The sequence below is a fragment of the Bidens hawaiensis genome, unplaced genomic scaffold (assembly GCF_021521415.1).
Source record: "Bidens hawaiensis isolate Kalapana, Puna unplaced genomic scaffold, B.hawaiensis_p1.1 tig00022871_1, whole genome shotgun sequence".
NCBI classification, from domain to species: Eukaryota; Viridiplantae; Streptophyta; class Magnoliopsida; order Asterales; family Asteraceae; genus Bidens; species Bidens hawaiensis.
In genome coordinates, this window is record NW_027493566.1 from 277,508 (window position 1) to 299,071 (window position 21,564).

The window sequence follows — 21,564 nt, forward strand, 5'->3', positions numbered from 1 at the left end:
TGTTGTTTCATCATTCAAGCTCCCTAATTTTCGCAGAAACAAAATTTAAACCACAAATCCATAATCAGTTATAATTTACAAATAAACCCTAAATCCCTATTTAATTCCGATATACATTATTCAAATATCCAGTAAATCATAATCAATCATTCAATATTCATGCCCATAATTAATTCCAAATTAACAATTATCTAATAAAATCAAACAATTACAATTTTAGATAAAAGTAAAAGAATACCTAAGAACAAGTAAAAGACGAACTGTGGATGAGGGACTGAGGGGTCGTCGACTACTAGGCTGCAGTGTGGAGGTCCGGTGACCGGAGGAGGGCAGCAGGGGGTCGGGTCATCACGGGGTGGACGGTTGATGAATGAAACTTTGTTTTATTGAATATTGATGTCCGGCCTAAATCAAACGTCCACACATAAAGAAACAACGAACAATGGTTTTATTTGATTTGGACAAAAATTTGGTTAGCCTTTAAACTTTAGTTTTGGGCTTTAATTGATTTTAACTTTTAATTTGGTTGGGATTTAATCTAAGAGGGGTAACGTTATATTTTTTCTGGGTTAGCGAATACGAAAACCATCAAAAAAAAAATGGCACTACCGACAAAAAGTTGAGAGGATGCTACACCAGATTACTAGCTACATCCGCCACTGGCTTTCTCTCATTTACATCATCGTTTTTGTTATCCTCTTAACCATTTGTCTAGAGTCCAAACTTTAGTTTTATTTGGAGCACCGATTTAAGGCAAATTTTACATCAATCGACTTGTACCCTCGTTTTGATCAAAAGCCTAAACACCTCAGTTTAAAAAATATGAAAAAATCTTAACTACGCTAAGTTTCATTTAAAAAAACATGTTCAAATCCAAATCCAAAACCACATTAGCACTATTATTACAGTCTGTCTCAGTTGCAGTATTCATTTGATCATACAGATTTATGCGCCTTGATTCAATCAATCAACTGAATCCACACCAACAGTGGCACCAGCATTGCAATGGACGACATGGATGGCTCACTATTCGAAGGCATGGTCCTCTTCAACCCTACCTCTTCTGAATCTTCTCAATTACCAGCAATAACTGACAATAATAAGCACGATGATCCTGTTAATCTCTCTAATCACCGTGAAATTGATCAGCAATCGGTTCAATCCACCGCCGGAGCTTCGTTCGAGCCTCTGGATGAGAACCTGTTCTCCGATCTAACCCTAATTCAACCTCAGTCTCAATCTCAAGACGACGACGTTTCGTCACTCGATCCTCCGCTGTCTCCGTCTTCTTCATCAACATCGTCTCGTAGTACTACTGATTTTGCTTCAATTACTTCAACTGTTGTTACTAATAATAATAATAGAAGTGTTGCTCCGTCTACTCGATCGCTCACGTCGCAGGTTTCGTCCACTCGGAAGAAGAAGAGAGCTGGATTACGGATCGGATACGGTAGACCAGCTGCTGCTGCTCAATTGCAGGATTCTGCTGGTGATTTTGATCATTCACCGGCTCATTCGCATATTCGGTCACCGTCACCGTCTCAAGTGTCAGTGCCTGTGACTGAATCTGAAGTTAAAGTTGAACCAGAAGCACAGGTAGATAAACAGCAGGTTGCTCAAATTGTACATGATCCTGAAATTAAGTCTGAAATTAGGGCTGAAGTTCGGTCAGAAGCACCTGTAGCAATCGAAGAACAGGTCTCGATAACAGAAGCGGTTCGGGATTCGGAATCAACGTTAGGACAGGAGGTTACACAAGTTGCAAGCAGGGAGGATTCGATTGAGTTGAGATATGAGCAGGTTAAGAAACAGGTTACTGATAAGCTCGATTCTGCGCAGCGAGCGGTGGCTGCTGTATCTGTTAAACGGAAGGAGATTATTAGAAAGAGAAGGAGGGCGGCGGAGGAGTTGAATCTTGCGTCTGTGAAGTACAAGGAAATGGAGAAGGAGCTGGAGGAAGCGGTTGAGTCGGAAGATTTCGAGACGGCTGAACGGGTCAGTGACAGTCTTGCATCGGCTGAGAAAAACAAGGAGGTTCTTTTGATTGCGTTGAGGGAAGCAGAAGCAGAGTGTGATGAAATTGATTCCAAGATGCAGGAGGCTTTGGAGCTGCAGATTGTAGCGGAAGAGGAGTGTGCAGAACTTCTAAAAAGCTTTGCAGTGGTGAGTTTGCTATCTTATGATATGTAAATCATGTGTTCAGTGATTTTAAACATAGTGTGATTTTCATTGGTTGTGTAGTGTTAATAGTTTCATAGATATCACTTATCAGATTATACGTACATATGAAATCTTGGAGCCAAATCAAACTGATCACATGTAGGAAAGTAGTTCTAAGTTGATTTCAACTGGGACCTTAATGAGTATAATATTAAGAAAGACAAATTACTACAAATAAACCAATAGTTTTAAGTTATTTACACTTTGATTGGGATATATATAGTCATGGAGCTAAAGCAAACGGGTCACATGTAGGAAAGTAGTCGTTCTAAGTGTAACACTAGTGGACTTAAATGTGTTAAAAGCAAGTCAAATTACTGAGAATAAACTGATAAATTTTAGTGTTTTACACCTCAGATGGAGATGATGCTATCTTTTGTATCTAAATTTCTTGCTTTTATTAGTGCTAATTATATATATTAATAGTTTAATATTAGGGTTTATTTATATTTAGCTTACAAGATTGAGGGCCTTGGATTAGATTAATATTATAATAATATCATATTACAGCAGCAACTTTGATTGACCAGAACAAGAAAGAAAAGATGAAAAAGAAAAACAGACTTTGATCAAAACTATGATCGACTCCTTTTTTGTCAACATGATCGAAAAGTTAACAATACAAAGACTCCATGACCCGTTTGTTATACTATAATTCGGTTAAATATGTAGTCCTTATACAGTTGGCATCTTTATTCAGATAACTCAAGTAATTCTGATTTATGTTTTCTTCTCAGGATGCTGATCAAAATGCAGATTCTGTCATCTCAAATGCCAAAACTAAAACTTCAGTAGAAACGGAGAAATGGGATTCATTATCTGAAGCTTTAGAGGCCAAGAAAATGGAAGCTGAAATTGAATCAGATGTTATATCAGGAGCACGTAAAGGGTTAGATGACTCCATTGACCAAATAGTCAAAGAAGACAAACAAAAAAGTGAACTCCTTTACAAGAAACAGAAGGTTTTAGCAGACGAACTACAAGAATTACTCGCTTTAGTGAAACAAAAAGAAGCAGAAATGTCAGAAAACAATTTACAAATCGAAGAAATTGAAAAAAAGATGGCAGGTGCTGTGTCTAACTTCCAAGATGCACTATCAGACTTTGATTTGAAGTCTAAAAATATTCAATCGGGCCTATCTAAACTGGAACTGGAGAATGAAGATTTGTGTAGAAAAAAGAAGGAAATTGACGATTTTGCCCTTCAGGAAGAAGCCAGAGGGTTGAAAATCAGGGAACTTGCACGGGTTTCTTCAGATGAAGCAAGTGTACATCAAGAAGTTATAAACTTGCGTAAGAGTTTAATAAAGTTTATATCAAAATCAAGAGAAGATAAAATAAGGTTAGCTACAACCGAACAGAAGTTGTTTGATGATGTGCAAATGCTCAGACAAGAAATCTCTGCTGTAAGAGCTTCTCTTCAGGTTAGTTATCTGATTAATCATGGACTCGTGATTTGAAGTGTATAAATGTAAAGTTACTAGAATGTCATTACTTAGGTAACGTATGGTGACATGAAATTAGGGGGAATGTAGGCAAGTAGACGAGCCAAATGTTCAGCGCGAAGTTCGAAAATGAAGAAAAAATATTGTTCATTTAGTTAAAGTGTTAAAGAACGAACATGAACACATGCCTCGTTCGTTCATTTATGTTCGTGAACGTTCGTTTATTTAAGTTCGTTTATGTTTGTTCATTTACGTTCAATTATGCTCGTTAGTTTTAGTTAGTTATTATGTTCCTTTAAAATTGTGGGCCCATTACAACATAGTATAGTTTTAATTTTTTAGGCCCCATATATTGTTCTTTACGTTACTTTTAACTAGTTTTGCCTCTCGGTTATGTTGGTTCTATGTTTAGTTATGTCCGTGAAGCGTTCGTTTATACTATTAATGAGCAAACATAAACAAACAAGAAAACCCTATTCGTTTAATTCTTCATGTTTAATTAGTTAAAAACCCGTCATTTTGAAACAATATAAATCTTATAAACTTTTCTTTATTTATGTTTTAGGATCTATCTTCAACAAAATCAGGAACCCAACAGTCAATAGAATCATCCAAACAAAGGCTTCTTTTTATAGAAAAACGGGTCCCGGAGATCGAATCCGAAAAGCGAGTCTTTGCAACCGCAAGAAACTTCAAGGAAGCTGCCCGAATTGCCAACGAGGCAAAGACATTATATGCTGAAAAAGAAACTCTACAACTTAAAATAGATGAAGATACAAGTACCCTTAAGAAGATTGAAGACGAAATCAATGGAAATGTGCAGAAATTACAAGAAAAGGAAGAAAATGTTTTAATAATGGAAAAGGAGTTAGAAGCGGTTAGATACAAACGTTTGGTTCTGGTTGCGAGTGCTGCCAAGGCCGAACGATCGGCCGCTCTAAAATTAGGTGACGTTGAAGAAGCCGATATTTTGTTACAAGAAGCCGAGGCTGCAGATTTTGAAGCCAAAAAGATTCAATCAGATTGTAAAAATGAAGAAATTGATGGTGAGATGTTGAATTCATTTGTTTCAATGGAACTTATTTCCACTCTTGATAAGAACCAGTTGGCTGAGCTGGCAAGCAACATCAATGGTGAATAGAGGTATTCTTTTTTCATCTGTTTTTCATACACCCATATTTTGTTTTGGGATTTTGATTTGTTGAAACTGTTTTTGTTTGTTTGTGATTTCTATACAATGTTGTATAAACAATTGAACTTGAGGATTTGTTAAAAGAGCTAAGATCTTTCATTTGGTTTAGTAACATTCAAGTCAAAATATATTGAGTTGTGAGTACAACTAATGTGCTTTAAGTATTTTGATTTGGTTGATCTACAATGGTGTTCTTGATGTAGCATTGGGTGTTGTCTATAGCAGTGTTGTAGAAATCGTCAGGCGCTAGTTGGGCTTGGGGTTAATCGATTGGAATTTATATGTAAATGTTCAAATTATATATTTCAAAATTAATGTTTAATATTTTAATTTTGACCGATTTTGTACTAATTAGGACTTGGTGACAAGTCGGTGTGGTAGAGACCTATCGATTAATCTGGATTTTACAACATTGGTTGGTAGGTCGAATCCAATAAGTTATCACGAATTAGAAAATCATGTCAGACACATGAACCTGGCCACAATAGTCGTGCACAAATAAACCGGTTCCGGAACCTAACTGGTGGAACCGAACCGGAACCGGTTCCAGTTCCTACCCGGTTGGCCCAATACCCAGTTTGGGTATTTTTGTACCCGAAAATCGTACCCGGTTCTCATATTTGTATGTCCCCATCGGTTCCAACCCGGTTCCTAATTGTAACCGGTTCGGTTCCTGCCCGAAAAAACCGGTTCCGGTGGGATTTTTTTGAAAAGTCAAACACATGTCAAACTAGCCGTTGGAACCGGTTCCAACGGTAATATAGCCGGTGGAACCGGTTTTTGAGACACAAAATAGCCGTTGTAACCGGTTCCAACGGTAATATAGCCGTTGGAACCGGTTTTTGAGACAAATAATAGCCGTTGGAACCGGTTCCAACGGTAATATAGCCGTTGGAACCGGTTCTTGTAGCCCAAAAACTATATATAAGTTGTTTTTCATTACTTGTTTCACCACCAAACTCAAAAACAAACTAAAATACTACTCCTTTAGCAAACCTGTTCCGTTACCCGACCATCCAACTAAATATTATTATGGCACCCATCAAAAAAACTAACAAGAAGGCTAAGAAGAGTGTTTTTGTTGCCCCCGTTCCTGCTACGGAGGACCCAAGGGTTGTTACGGTAGTCAACCATAACCGCAACGAAGACATATGGAAGAATTGGGATTCGAGCAATATTTGCAACGTGCCATCTCATGTGAGTCGGTCATCAGACACAAATCGTAATGAACCCAAACATCGGGGCATCTTGTTGTTTCGATCACTATAACAACGTCGTCATTAGTTGTCGGTTTAAGCTTAATTGTGTTTTGGAGTGTGTTTTATAGTTTTGGAAGTGGTTTAACAAGTACACACTCATACATTGATATTTATAGAATGAAAATTAGCTAAACATAGTAATAAAACCGGTTCCAACGGTCAAAAACGGCTATATAGCCGTTGGAACCGGTTTCTAACGGCTATAATGTTTGAATTTCAAAAATAACCGGTGAAACCGGTTTTTACGTAATAACCAGTCTCGGTTCCAACCCTACCCGGTTCCTAAAAGTTTGCATTTCTGGGCATCGGTTCGGGTCGGGAACCGAACCGGTTCCTAACTGGAACCGGAGTCATTTTCTACCCTGTGTGAAAAAAACCGGTTCCGAACCAGTTCAGGTTTTCAAGGTGAACCCGATTTGTGCACGTCTAGGCCACAATACAATTTTTCGTAGTTAATACAAACACGGCCCATTTAACTTGAAGTTTTATTTTTATAATTTTACATGTTAATAACTTAATAATCTAAAACTATAAAACTGTGTTAGTCTATCAGATATATGAACCTAGACACACAACGATTTTTCATAGGTTAATAAGAACACGATCCATCTAATTTGACATTTTATTTTATATTTTTGCATATTAATACTTTAAAATTATAAATTTACGACCGAGGAATCAAAAATACAAATTTATATAAAACTAGGTTTGCACCTGTCGCAATGAGGCAGTGCATTAACGTGCATTCGGTTGGTATGAGTTAAGTTCATTACGATTCTAAAACTGAATCTAAAAAATTAATCCATCAACGAAGAAGACAGTAGCAACACATCACACATGTTAAAAAAACAAATACAACTTATGATGAAAGCTACACGAATTCGGTTGGTACACTACAATAGTAGCACTAAATCCAAAAATATATATTATTAAACACCCATAATACTCATCTAGCTTATGAAAAAAAAGAACACACTTAAAACAACGTTTATTTGGTTGGTAAAGCCGGTATGTCAAACCTGACCGTTGTTGCGGCTGCGGCGAGTCGACACAAATTAGGATGGTTTCGGTTACGTTCGTCACGTGCCGAAATAAAACAATAAAAAACAAAAACTTTACAAACTTTAAAAAGAGAAAAAAGAAAAAACTGGATGACGTGGCACGAGCTGATGCTACCACGTGAGCCAATGATGTTCTTGCGACACCAATCCATTGATTTTTTATCTTTATATATAATTCTCTTTGAAGATTTTAAATAAAATATTTAATCAGTATAAACTATGACATAAAACACAAAAAATTAAAGGCATCCTCAAACTATAATGAGAGAAAAACACAATCAACCAACTGATATTAATGAATCTATTAATTTGACACAATACTTTCTATAACTGCATAAACAAATGAGCTTGCTTAAAAGCTACATAATAAAAACTATAAATTCCAATTTGGAACAACAATGAACAAAACCACATCAAAAAACATGCAAAACATGACATATTTGGAATCATTCAATCATTCTTTCTATTTTGACTCAGGTTCCTTAATTGGACCTTTCTCCAACCCTTCTTTCAACAAAGTCAACTCTTCTTCAGTCAAACTATGTTTCGAAAGCGGTAAGCTTTTGTTAGCCGCCTTCTCGACCTCCACTGCCCAACTATAAATCACCATGCCCGCAACCGCAACAAGCATTCCCGCAATGTTCTTGAAAGTCAACTCTGAGTCAAACAGCAGCCACCCTAAAGTCAACACGGCTACTGTTTTCATGTGACCCAAAACTTGAAACGAAACAGCTGAAAACCGCCCTATGCAAAGGTATTGACTAATGTTGCAGAAAACCGCCAATGAGCATGATATCAATATGAAAATCTGTAATTTGCGGAATGAAGTTAAAAAATATGATTCACCGAAATAATTGAAATGTGACATGAAATAAAATGAACGAATATTGCTTACGATTGCGCCAGAAGATATGGTTTTCATGTAATCGGAAATTAGTCTTCCACTTAAAAAATAATCAATAAAAGGACCAAGTATAAGAAGCGAAAGAGCTTGAATCGGTGCGGTTTTACTCAACAATTCAAAAGCTCCAATCGAGTATTTCTTCTGCAACGATCCGATAGACTGCGTGATAGAATCAAAATCATTATTGTTAGCTATAGTACGTAACTAGAGATTAAATGAAATTATACACATGTGTATAATACGATTTTTTTTTTATGAAACCGGAATGAAATATAAGAATTTTGGTTTTTTTACTTTTTTAAATTTTTTGTTTTATAATTTTTTTAAATATTTTTTTAGTGGTCCAAAATGGTTCTCAAAGTTCTCAATTTTCTTGGTTCTCTTAGGATCGTTACCCTATATATATATATATATAGATTCTTATATTATTTACTTTTACAGTTATTAAGTATTTTCGCGCATTAAAGATTTTTAAACGCACGTGAAACGTGTACTCACAATTTGTTGCAATGATGTTGCTAGCACTGCTACACACGCGCATATAAAACCTTTGGCGTTAACTTTAACGTCAGTCACAGTGCAAACACCAACGCCTATAACCACAACTACGACAGAAGCTTTAACTTCCTTTGAATATCGCTTGCTATGAAGAATCCACTCCATCAGACAAACCACCGGAATCATGCTTAGTTTGGAAATCTACATAGGAAAAAAAAACATAAGTAACATACTCAAGAATACAACTTTTTTTGTAGCCATGAGACTCCGTTAAAGAAAAACTCACGGGCCCACCAGTACACTAACTGACAGACAGGTGGTCTTCAAGAAGTTAAGGCTATGTGTAGTGGAGGGGCTACAAAATGAGGCGTTTTGCGCCATGTGGCGCCCAGTCAGCATATGGTAGGTTTTTGTTTTTGGGGTGTAATGGTGTTGTAGCCTAAAATATATATATACATATACATATACATATACATATACATATACATATACATATACATACATACATATATATATATCACACATAATAATAATAATATATACACACACACACAATGCCGGCGACAATAACCCCCCCCCCCCAATTACCCCTAAAATCGCCCGGGGGGGGGAGGTAATTCTCGCCCGATTTCGCCCAAGGTTTGCTCCCACTACGGGTGCCCTAAGGCAGAAACCAGTGAAAGCTAGATTCAAATCTGAGTAGGGATGAGATCGGTACCGAAAATCCTGATCTCGAAAATCGCAAGGTATCGGTTCAGTACCGGTATTTAAGGTAAAATTCGAGAAATACAGGTACCGTACCGATACGGAAACTCAAAACTTTTGTACCAAATCGGTACCGGTACCGAATTTACTCATCCCTAAATCTGAGACCTCTAATTAAAGGAATCAGACGCTTACCACCGTACCACCCGTTGAACGTTTCAAAAATGCACAACTTATACCATAAAACTAGAATTTTATTTGTAAAACATATATGCAAATAAATTATATTAACTACATACTTGGTAAAATCCAACTGAATTCAACATGAGACTAAGGTTCATCCCGGTGATGGACATATTCGCAACGATCGAAAACCATAAAAGCTCCCATAACGGAACATGTTTGGCCGTAGTGTACCCCGAAGAATTCGACACGAATCCAACCAACGCGGTTACCGCAAAGTGGAATCCGGTTAACGTTGTAGCTGTAAACAAACACCATTGTTAGCAAACTCACCAAAATCCCAATTCAAAATCAAGAAAATATAACAACTTAAATTCAAAAAAAAAAGAAAAAAAATAAATAAATAAAAATTTCTTGCTCTATGAAATGAAAGTCAAAGTTAACAACTTTATGCATAATTAGGGCAATATGATCAACCCCCCCTCACAAAAAAAAAAAAAAAAAAAAAAAAAAAAAAAAACTTTTCTTGATCTATGAAATGAAGTCAAAGTTAACAACTTTATGCATAATTAGGGCAATATGATCAAAACCCAAAAAAAAAAACTTTTCTTGATCTACGAATGAAGTCAAAGTTAACAACTTTATGCATAATTAGGGCAATACGATCAAAACCCAATAAAGTAGAGGTGAAATTGAAGCTAGATCAATGAAATTAAACCCTAAATTGATGAAACTGAACCTCAATTAAACCCTAATTTGACAGATCTGAAAGACCCACTAACCGAAAGTGAACGAGTAGCCGTTAGCTGACATGAGTTGCTTGTTGGCCATGATGATTCCGACGGAGCTTACGACGTTCATGGCCCATGCTCCGACGTCGGACACCGGCGATGGTTTCTTGTCGGTAGCCATAATTAATCGGAATTGAATTGGGTATTTGACGGCCAATTCAAGAAGTTGAAATAATAATAATAATAATAATAATAATAAGAAGAAGAAGAAGAAGAAGACGAAGAAGAACAAGAAGAAGATGATTGACAGCAAGAAGAAATCAAGATTCTTTTAATAAGAATAATAATATTAATAAATGTGTGATAATAATATGATACGAATATGAACGGTGATCTAGGGGTAGAATGATAATATATTATATGGAGACAAGATCTGTTTTATTTTGGGAAAATAATTGAAAGTTTTGAAATTTTTATTTATTAAAGTTTTGATTTGATTTTGATATTGATGGTGGTGGTTCTTCTATTTTTATCACTTTTACTAAATAAAGAGGTAAAGACAACTGTTACTTTTACCTAGCTAGCTTTTTTTAGGTGGTGAAGAGGATGAGCTTTAACATTTTATGGATAAGTTTTATTTGTATGGTTGTGTAAACTATAAAGTGAATGTGGTAAGTGTGTCTCTTCTATTATGGAGGTTGAGAGTTTTATGTATAATACGGATCAAATGTGTAGGTTTAGAAGCAGTTTAGCTGTTTAAAAAGAAAGTTTAATTGATTTAGGTGTGTTAGTTGTGTCAAGTTGACGGATTTTGTATTGGTGGGAGTGGTTGTTCAACGTAAATACGGTGGGTATTTTTATTAGTGTAATCTGTACACATTTGAAGTTGTGTGATATGAACATGAATCTTTGACTCGTTTATTTAAATGTGTTGCCAAATGCGAACCAGTCTCTTTCTTCCCGCACATCATATGAGTAAGTGGAGCTTTAAAGCTAACCAAAGGTAAGTAAGCAACGCGACGCTCAGATTGGATTTCTTACTCCGGAAAAGAAAGAATGATCTTAAATAATGTGCGCACGTGAAAAGACATGTTGACTATTCCAATCCAACTCAATCGAAGGAGAAAAAAAAATATGGGACTACGACTTGCTTAGTGCGGGGCAGTTTGGCGTGATTGGTTGGACACTCTTTTCGTTTAAGGTCGACGTTTGGTCACTCTATTAAGTTTTCCCAACAAGTTTATTTAAAGGGGTATGAAAGAAAGATTGCTATTCAAAGCATCTAGTTTGGGGTCTCCCAGCATCCTTCTATCCCTATTCATTCTCAAGCAACGTGAATTTCCTTTTGTGACAGGCTCATTTATTCAAACGTGTCAAACGGGTTAACATATGACAATCAAATTATAAATATATAAATCTGGTTTGTAAGTTGTATATAATGGGTTCAATGAGTTACATGTCGACATGTTCAACTTAACAAGGTATACATGTCAACCTAACATGATTCGTTTAATCAAACATTTTAAAATGTACATGTCTTGCTTATTAAACATGTTAAATGACCGTATATGGTTAATAAGTAAATATAACGTGTCCGCATAATAAATATCTTGTTAATAGTTAAATGGATAGAATTTATGGTTGATGCAAAGTCGCATTCGATGCCCAATATGCGGTTTCATGTGGATGAAACCAAACAAGGCCACATGCTTACCTACCGACATGGCATATATAAACTATGATAGACCATGTTGTAACTTTCTTTTAATGTCAACTGTTATTTGCTTGCATATGTATGGTACACTGTCAATTTTAACTAGATAACTAGGTAATAGCAAAAAGAACTGTATATAGTGAATGAAAGACAATCATTTGTAGTAAATATGTAAAAGAAACAACTTATAATAAATACGTAAAACTGAGGAAAAGAAACGGTTATAATATCTTATACACAAGTGACAATTTCCGACACAACACAAAATAATTAAATTTTGAGTTGTCATATCTAGTTTGTTTATAAACAGGTCATGTCCAAGTTGACGTGTTTAACCAATTTAGTTAAACAAATCGACTCACCAACTTCTACAACTAAAAATATTGACCCACTGACTTGTTTAGCAATTTTTTTACAACCCAAGAAAAATAATTTAAACGAGTCACATATCAATTACACGATTTAAAATGCATGCAGGTTAAGATTAATGTTTTACACACAATAACATATAAGTCATGTTTAGGTGCAATTCAACCCGTTAATCCAAAGTTCGTCAACATAACACGATTGACACCTTAAATCTAGTGTATCACCCCTTAAAATCCTAAATTGGAGCATATATATATCAATGTTGCTTTTGTATTAGAAACACAGTAGATTAAACAAATATGACAGTTTAAAATATCACTCAAAATGTATTATATTTCACATTAAAAAACTGAAGTATTCATTTATCTGACTTGCACTGTACATGACTATGTAACATAGTTAGGGAAAAACAATACATTATTTGTATAATAAATCAAATTAAAAACTTAAGTATTCATTCAAATAAATACAAATTCACCATTACCACAATGATACATACATACATACAAACACATACATACATACCATTCAATCATGCAACTTCACTTTAATCTCTGGGCCCCAGGGGGTACAGTTGGCATAGGATAATTGTAATTTTCTGCACCTTGGGGAGCTTCCACATATGGACTCTACAAATAGAATTTTTTATATAAAATGGAAAAAAAATAGTATATGTTTTTTAACAGTGAATAAAATGAATAATAATTATTAATAAACCTGAGGTGCATTGGTGTTTTGAGAAGTTTGACCAGATTCTGGAGCTTTTGACTTATGATCTGTATCAATACCATTTGGATCATGCATGCCAGAGTTTAACATGGGGTCACTCTCATGCCCATTGGCTGGTTTTGCTTTCTGAAACCAATATAATTGTTTATACATCAGTCATGTATCGGTTTCGACTGATCTACTTGAAAATGGGTTCGATTTGGGTGAGATATTATATCTCTTCAATGGGTCAAGTGGATCAATTTTATAGGATCTAGTTAACTTGTTACACCTGGCCCATCTAGTTAACTTGCTTTGCCATACCGGATACTAGGGGTGTGCATAAAACCGAAATAAAAAGCATTACCGGCTTTATATTTGCAAACTGAAGGACAAAAACGAACTTAAGGCGTAAAAACAGAACTGGCTTTTATAAGTTATAACCAAACCAAAACCAGTTAAAACCAGAATAACTGAACACACCCCAAAAAGCCAAAACCGACGGTTTGGTTTTATGTTTTTTCTAAAAACCAAATTTTTGGTTCAGTTTCAGTTTTTCAAGTACCGAAAACTGGAATAACAAACAAACCGACTTTTATAACCAAATCAAACCAGTTGACACTTGACACCGAAAAAACCAGCTTTTGTTATTGAATTAATAAATTATAATTTTAAATGTCGAATGTTAAGTAATTAATATAAAAATAATAAATGGTAGCCCAAAAACTTTAGATCCAAATGTACAATAATAAATTAACCATTAACTAACAAAAAAATTTACATCCTAAGTTTCATGCCCAAATTCATTAATTTTTGCCAAAAACTTTTCGGCCCAAAATTTTCAATCCCAAATGGCAAAACCAAAAAAACGAAGCCGAACTCATTGTGAAAAGCAAAAACCAAAACCGAACAGTTTTAAAAAATGATTTTTTTGTTCAGTTTGAACCCAAATTGATCTATGCACACCCCTATACATAAAATTATTAAGTACAACACCTGAAAGATCCGACCAAGAGTCTTCAATCCCTTGGCTCGCTTACGAAGCTCCTCTTTTTTCACAGTATGATCATGAAGAACCTGAAACAAACAAATATAAATCTAAGTACCGATCTACATATTATATAAGCTAAAAATAAGGAAATAATAGTACAACCATTTGACAGACACGAGAAACCGTGGCTTCAATATCTGCCACATTAAGCTTCCAAAGTGAATCAATCATTAATTTCTTGTGTGACTCCATGTACTCTTCAAGTTGCTCTTCTGTGTACTTCCCTTCTGCACTCAATTGTCGTTTCATGTCCTCTTGAAGCTGAATTAAAGCAATCGCCCCTAAAAAGGTAAAAGATAACACAACAATGACAAAAAAGATAGTGTTGCAAAAGATTAAAAAGGATAGACTTGTAAACGAAACATGTTCGTGTTCGATTGTTGAACTTTAACCTAACAAATGATCAAAAACGAACGGGGTTTTCTTGTTCATGACTTCGTGTTCATTCATTAAGAAAATGAACGTGTTCATGTTGTTTGTTAACAGTACAAACAAAAGGTTCATGAACGTAACAGAACGTAGATGAATGAACATAACTGAGTGAAAACCAATAACAGTTAATGTGAACAATGTATCAGGCCTGAAAGTGAAAAGTAATTAAAACTAGACTAAATTGTAATGGGTCAAAAAATTAAAAATGAGTATATTAAATATTAACGAACATAAATGAACGAAGTTAAACAAACGTAAAGTAACGAACATAAATGAACACAAACGAACGAGCATAAAGAAATTTATGTTTGTTTGGGTAACTGAATGAACAAACACTTTGGTTCGTGTTCGTTCATTTATATATTAAAACGAACATCCCGCGAACGGTTCACTAAACGTTCAATTCGTTTACATGGCTAGAAAGGGATAATTTCATATATCCCTTTTAGAACTTAGTAAAATAGCATATTTCCTCAACAAAAAATCATAGTATCAAACACACATTTTCAAATTTTACATCTATGTCTTTCGCCCTTTCCCTTAAATCTTGCATTATAATGGTCATATTATAAATTGTATTGTTTTAAATGGGTAAACATAAAATACAGAAATAGTACGGTTTTCAAGGGTTTATATGTAATTTCCATATTAAAAGGCAGATGTACCTGTGGCGGCTGTAACTTGTGATTTAATAAAGTGACCTTTGTGCCTAAACCACTCAGCAATAAACGGTAAACCAAGATAAATAGCCTTTTTACCAAGCTCCTTGGCAGCTTGGTGAGTATATATATAACCAATTGTGTTCAACATGTCCACGCCATAAGCTACAAAAGGGTATTAATATATTATAGTAAATTGATTTATAATAGAAAGATATGTTGCTTAAATTAACAATACCTGCATTGGAAAGCCTTGATACTTCAGCTTCAGCATGGCGAATAAAATCATCTTTGTTTCCTTGAACGTATTCATGGAGACGATTTTTAAGTAATTCAATTAATTTTTCTTCTCTTTCCGTTTGCACAGTCTGTGATGCACACACTTAACTGATTCAAATTTACGTAGACACGTTATAAATTTTATAATATATTACTTCTAGTATACTGCCAGATAACAAAAAATATGTTACAGTATATTATAAGAGCGCGATCAACACCGTATAAATTTTAAGTAAAAACGGCGTTTTAATGCTTGTATGTTTTATTGTAGTGGGAAAGACAAAGAGAGACGGTTATGTAGTTACCCTCATCTTTTCTTGCAACTTTTTAGCATCAACCTGCTCCCCTTCTGTGAAAAGATCCAAAGAAGCCATGGATGCCATTGCAAGCTGCCCAATGTAGTCTTCGAATAACTCACTCCCAAAAAGCATTGCAAAGATTGCAGCCGGATCAATGATTGCTTCACTATAATTAACAGACAAAATAACTAAATAAATATCAAGAAGAAAATAAACATATGAACGCGTGCATGTATACAGTACAAGATACCATAATCTATAATTAAAGACCACAAAACTAACGTTGAGATTCCTGATTTCCCGTGAGCATCATAAGCTTGTCGTTGATCCGGATTACTCAATACTTGGTAAGCTTCACCTAAAACCTGTTGTAAAATATAAAATCTTTAACTAAAAGAATATATTAAAGAAAAAATATAAGTAAAAAATTCAATACGGGTCAGATGAAAATGTTGCCTGAAAATTGTGTGCTGCAAGAGGATCATTTGGATTTTTGTCTGGATGGACTTGCCGTGCCTGCAATCATCCAAACATAGCAAGTTAAAGATAACAAGAATTAAAGTATTAAACTATACACACTCAATTATCATAAATCATTTATTTATACATGCATATCGAGCCGGGGGTCTCACCGGAAGCAGCCTCTCTATTCCTAAAGGGTAGAGGTAAGGCTGTCTACATCTTACCCTCCTCAGACCCTACCATAGCTTTGCTATTGGTGGGATATACTTAGTACGATGATGATGATTTATTTATACATGCATAAATATCTAGACTAGATGCCAATACAGACATGTTAGCCTGCCTGATTTCATGAATTTATGTAATGTCTATTATAGGTCTAGCAGTCTATGCATAGATAGCTATATCAAATCTTGTTTGATGCACATAACTTTTTTTCTTCATAAACGTTAGTATCAAAGATCTTAAAACAGTAAAGATAGTTTGTGAATATAATGCATATTCATAACTACATATTCCAACAAAGTTCAAAGGATTAAATCACTGGCCCGATTCACACGGCTGATTACAATAACCAGTGGCGAAGCTTGGTCTAAGTCATAGGGGTGACCGGGCTCAATACATATAAAACATTTTGGACAAAATCGCGAAAATTTACACTATGACGCGAAAAAACGGAGGTGACCGGGGACACCCCCGCCCCTGACAATAACAGTTAAACTGCCAAAACCGAACCATAAACAAAGGTTTGATTGATTCTATCAGTTAATGAACACACAGTTTTTCAAGAATCATATATGAATACTGAAGCTTGAATTACTATTAGGTTCGCTTATTAGAAATAGTTATATAGCTTCATCAGTTTAGCCTCTCATTTTTCATATATATTCTCTTATAAACAAAATGTGCTACAGGTTCACTTGTTCTAGCTTGATTCCTAATCAAACTGCCGATCATTGATTGTAGAGAAAACAAAAGGTTGCCTAAATAATATAGATATTACTACACCTTAATTTCAATTTCCTTAAATGTAATGTTATATTTCATCCAATTAGGGCAAAATAACACATAATAAATGACCAAATTAAACAACCAAAATTCACATAAATACTGCATCAATTAAAGATGTGTTTGTATATAATAATAATAATAATAACCTTGACGTAATAAGCTTTCTTAATCTCGGACTCTGTGGCGGAAGGCTTAACCCCGAGGATATCGTAATACTCCGTCTCCTTCACCATCGATCATATACGATTTCCGATTAACGATTGATCTTGTGAATAATAATAAAAAAGTTGTACGGAGAGGAAATATCAATGCTGAATAATTGGAAACCAAAAGTCGTACAAAGATGAATATGAATTGGTTAGAAAATAATAATAATAATAATAAAATAAGAACTAGGTCAATTGGAATTGGAATAGTCAGTCATCATCATCCACAAATTGAATTGAAAGCTTATGATTGCGACGTAGATACGACCGAGGCTGCCTTGTAACTTTGCTGACTATCAGGTCAGGCTCAGGCCCCACCTTCTAAACGACCTGAAATGTCATGTTTTTCGATACCTTTTCTTAACATAAAATAATAAATTCATATCAGCAGTAGCGTCATTGGTTCATCTAATACTTTTGTTTATCACCTTCTGAATGGAAACTCGTGTGTCAGTCCCGACCATGTGGGAGGTACCGCCTTGTCGCATCATGTCGCAAGCAATTTTTGTGCCACACTCGGGGACTCGAACAAGCCGAACTTGAGTAAATGTTACCTCGTTTCTTGGGTCAAATAATTTGTATAGTTAAAAGCGTTTTATTTGTATATCCTATAAATCCTGTTTTTAAGAAATCTAACTCGCTTAACCTCTAAAACTAGGATTGCTTTCCAAAAGTGTTTATTGACTTATAACTTTTCTATAAAGGTTTTTTTTTATTAATATTTGTAAATGTTTGGATTACCTTGTGGTGGGAAAAGTCAACTAACTAATAAGTTGTTTTTTTAAAAAGTGTTTGCCTTAGCTTATTAGAGTAATGGGTGGGTAGATTGGTATTTTTTCCAATAAGCTAAAAGTCATTTTAAAAAAAACTAGGATTTGTGTCTTTCATAAAATAACTTTTAAATCTTTCCAAAAACCTAAAATATAAATAACTTTTATCATGTCAAACACTTTAACTTATTGGATTTTCAAAAAAAAAAACAAATAAGCTATTAAGTTGTTTTCAAACTCAGTCCCAAAATTCCCTTAATCTACATTAATATCAATTATTGAACTAAAACTTTTAACATATAGGTTGTTGAAAATGCTTTAAACAGATAACTCAAGTAGCTCATTTGAACACTACTTGAGCTCGATACAAAGTGGGTAAAAAAGTAAAGTCCGCATTTAAACCGGTCGAGAAAGATTAAATCGAGTTAAGCTACGTTATGTCGTCTTAGTTTTTTAGCTCGATTGTTTATTTTGAGTTGAGTCATTGCCTATAACTGTATTAACAAATTCTTATGACAACAGGATCAGCAGACTCTCTTAATCTTTCACCGTCCAAGTAAGCATCTAGTAAATATACTTTATTCTAAAAACATTGACATTATACAAATACAAAATCCAAAATACATACACGTATTGTACTTTTAATTAATATTCTTTTTTCATTTTCAATTTTTAGTTTATCCTAAAACAAATATCCAAACTTCCTTGAACTTTACACTTCATAATATTCAAAATCCACAAAAACATGCCACCTGCACTAAAAGTCTAAAAAACCAAACCTACTTCCTATTCCAATGTCCAGACCACAACACACGTACACGTAACTCACAACCGACCTTCTTCATCGTACTCCACGTGTACATCAACCAACATATTTAACCATCTCAAACACCAAACAAAAATCAATCAACAACAACAATCCAAAGATGAGTCAGAACCAACTGCAAAAACATCCGGTCAAATTCGGAGACGTGTTTGACGTTTCCGGCGAGTTAGCGGACAAACCGGTGGCCCCACAAGACGCTGCCATGATGCAGGCGGCGGAGAGTACGGTGTTTGGACGAACACAGAAGGGTGGCACTGCTGCAGCCATGCAGGCAGCTGCTGCAACTAATGAACGAGCTGGGTTAGTTGGTCATCAGGATTTGAGTGTTACTGGTGATCAAGGGGTTACTGTTACTGCTACTGAGCTTACCGGTGCACGTCTTGTTACTGAAACCATTGCTGGCCAGGTTCTTCAATTTTTGCTATGAAATATTATAATTTAATTAGGAAATTAATATATTTAATTTTTGCCATGAAATATTAAAATTGGGGGTGCCTTCCTTGTTGAGCACACTATTATTATTTTATTTAACGGTCATTTAAATCACCGACGGACTAGCACCCGATTATCATTATCTAACTATTTTTTTTGTCGTATTCGGTTTAGTTCTAACATTTAATAATTTTTAATTAAGCTTTTTTTTAGTAATAACTCTATTATTTAATAGATTTTTTAAACCCGTCATCTATTGATTTAATGTTGACAACTGCTAGCTTGGTCTAATGGTAAATGCGTGACTTTCCTTACAACTAAATAGTTGTGGTTCTAGTTTACCTCATATATCTTTGAAAGGTGGAAATAGAATTGGTTGTTCAAAAAAATGGCGTGTGAGATTTTATGGTGAAAAGTTTGATGATTAAAATAAATAGATAGATTTTTTATTATAAAAAGTAATAGATATTACATTTTTTATTATTCAACAAATAAAGAATTGTCTAGTTATTTTGGATGAGATGACTCAATGGCAAAAGACCACCGTCAGGTACGGAGCCCTTAATCTCCAGTTTCGAAGAAAACCCACCCGTTTGAAGGCCAATGGTGGTAAAGCTCGGACGCCCTAAACCGAGATTACAAAGATCTCGGTCTTCATCAGTGAGCCACCCATGTCCTTCCCATGGTGTTTTTTGTGGGGATCGAACTTGGATCTCCATTTAAGAACTCATACTTTCTGTCGCTACACCACATTGGAAATCCTATCAATACATTGGAAATCCTATCAATGCACCAAATTGGAAAGGACAGTAATATATTTTACATATATTTTACATAGAAGTTAAATTAGATATTGCATAGAAAAACAAAAAATAAATCAAAATGAGAACGGAAATTAAAAGAAGTAAAAGGGCGTGTGTCATCGATAGGGTTGTAAATGAGCCGGGCTAAGCCTGAGCTCGATCTCAGCTTGTTTCGAGCTCTTTTTAAAGCTCACCTAAGTCGTTTTTCAACCTAGAGGTTGGCTCGTTTGTTATTTATTAATTAATTTATATGCATTCTTATTTTATTTTTATATATGTTGAGAAATACCTTAACTAGGGAGCTCATGTGCACTTGAACGAGCCAAAGCTCGGTTAGAGATCGCCCTGTGTAGTTTAAAATTAATACATAGAAGTCCAAAATAGTTAAAAACTTAAAAGAGACACAACTCACAAGACTTGTTAAGGCTCGAGCCTAAACGATATTATCATACAATTATTCGGAAATGAGAGGTTAATTTAACCATGCATAAGTTCATTTCCGGCAGGTGGTGGGGCAGTACGTGGAGGCTACACCGGTACTCCAGCAAGGCGGTGGCGTGGGAGACCTTCACCAACAGGGTGCAATAACGATTGGAGAAGCACTCGAAGCTACAGCAAGGACCGCGGGGAACAAAACGGTCGAGCAGAGTGATGCTGCGGCAATTCAAGCTGCGGAAGTCAGGGCTACCGGTAGTAATATACAAATCCCCAGTGGACTCGCCGCTCAAGCTCAGTCAGCTGCCACTTTGAACACATCTACATGTGAAGAAGATAAAGTTAAACTTAGTGAAATTCTGACGGTCAGTTATTTTTTGATTAATACACTTATATACTCATTGCATTTTGATTTATATTTGTGTACTTAATTATTTATGTGTGTGTGAAAATGTTAATAGGATGCAACGGTGAAACTTCCTGCGGATAAGGCGGTTACGAGAGAAGATGCTGAGGGTGTGTTGAGCGCAGAGAGGCGGAACACTGGTGATATGACGGCTCACGCTGCTGGAGTATCGGCTTCCATTTCGGCTGCTGCTAATTTGAATGAGAAGGAGAGTGTTGGCAAGCTAGTTTAAATGTCAGTGTCACGTTGTTCTACTTGTTTCGGTTTAGTTTTTTATAACTTGAATAGATTCGATGTTTTGTTATAAGATACTGAAATACATGTGTGGACATCGAACTGGCAAGGCGACTCCTTCACAGCCTACACTTTGATAAGCTGTCCGGCTTCATGAGAGCCGGGTTGCCCTACACTCCGAGAATCTAGCTCCTTAAGTTTACACACTAAAAATCTGGCTTTTAAGTTTGGTCAAGTATTGATTATACCAAACCTACCATCACACTCTTC

At 35.3% G+C, this 21,564-nt stretch overlaps 4 protein-coding genes across 5 annotated transcripts; 2 read left to right on the forward strand and 2 right to left on the reverse strand.

Moving 5' to 3' along the window:
• Positions 1-974: 974 nt before the first annotated feature.
• Positions 975-5,017, forward strand: LOC143566312 (uncharacterized). The gene is made up of 3 exons (XM_077053050.1): positions 975-2,163; positions 2,958-3,644; positions 4,231-5,017. Exons 1-3 carry the CDS (start codon positions 1,006-1,008, stop codon positions 4,804-4,806), a joined length of 2,421 nt encoding a protein of 806 aa, XP_076909165.1. The 5' UTR covers positions 975-1,005; the 3' UTR covers positions 4,807-5,017.
• A 2,428-nt stretch (positions 5,018-7,445) lies between these two features.
• LOC143566314 (UDP-rhamnose/UDP-galactose transporter 2-like) lies at positions 7,446-10,533 on the reverse strand. Its single transcript, XM_077053054.1, has 5 exons — positions 10,250-10,533; positions 9,584-9,768; positions 8,580-8,780; positions 8,073-8,240; positions 7,446-7,985 (listed from the first exon to the last, which is right to left on the reverse strand). Exons 1-5 carry the CDS (start codon positions 10,377-10,379, stop codon positions 7,641-7,643), a joined length of 1,029 nt encoding a protein of 342 aa, XP_076909169.1. The 5' UTR covers positions 10,380-10,533; the 3' UTR covers positions 7,446-7,640.
• A 2,103-nt stretch (positions 10,534-12,636) lies between these two features.
• Positions 12,637-17,502, reverse strand: LOC143566313 (chaperone protein dnaJ 10-like). 2 transcript variants are annotated; one of them, XM_077053051.1, is made up of 10 exons: positions 17,329-17,502; positions 16,166-16,225; positions 15,992-16,074; positions 15,716-15,875; positions 15,370-15,499; positions 15,138-15,296; positions 14,143-14,321; positions 13,986-14,066; positions 12,999-13,136; positions 12,637-12,910 (listed from the first exon to the last, which is right to left on the reverse strand). In XM_077053051.1, the coding sequence occupies exons 1-10, from the start codon at positions 17,413-17,415 to the stop codon at positions 12,824-12,826; spliced, it is 1,164 nt and encodes a 387-aa protein (XP_076909166.1). In that variant the 5' UTR covers positions 17,416-17,502; the 3' UTR covers positions 12,637-12,823. The 2 variants fall into 2 exon arrangements, with proteins under 2 accessions (XP_076909166.1, XP_076909167.1); XM_077053052.1 differs by lacking the exons at positions 16,166-16,225; positions 17,329-17,502 and having other exon boundaries at positions 12,638-12,910; positions 15,960-16,074.
• Positions 17,503-19,077: 1,575 nt separating this feature from the next.
• Positions 19,078-21,298, forward strand: LOC143566292 (late embryogenesis abundant protein D-34-like). Its single transcript, XM_077053035.1, has 3 exons — positions 19,078-19,390; positions 20,726-21,019; positions 21,116-21,298. Exons 1-3 carry the CDS (start codon positions 19,085-19,087, stop codon positions 21,290-21,292), a joined length of 777 nt encoding a protein of 258 aa, XP_076909150.1. The 5' UTR covers positions 19,078-19,084; the 3' UTR covers positions 21,293-21,298.
• The last annotated feature ends 266 nt before the right edge of the window (positions 21,299-21,564 follow it).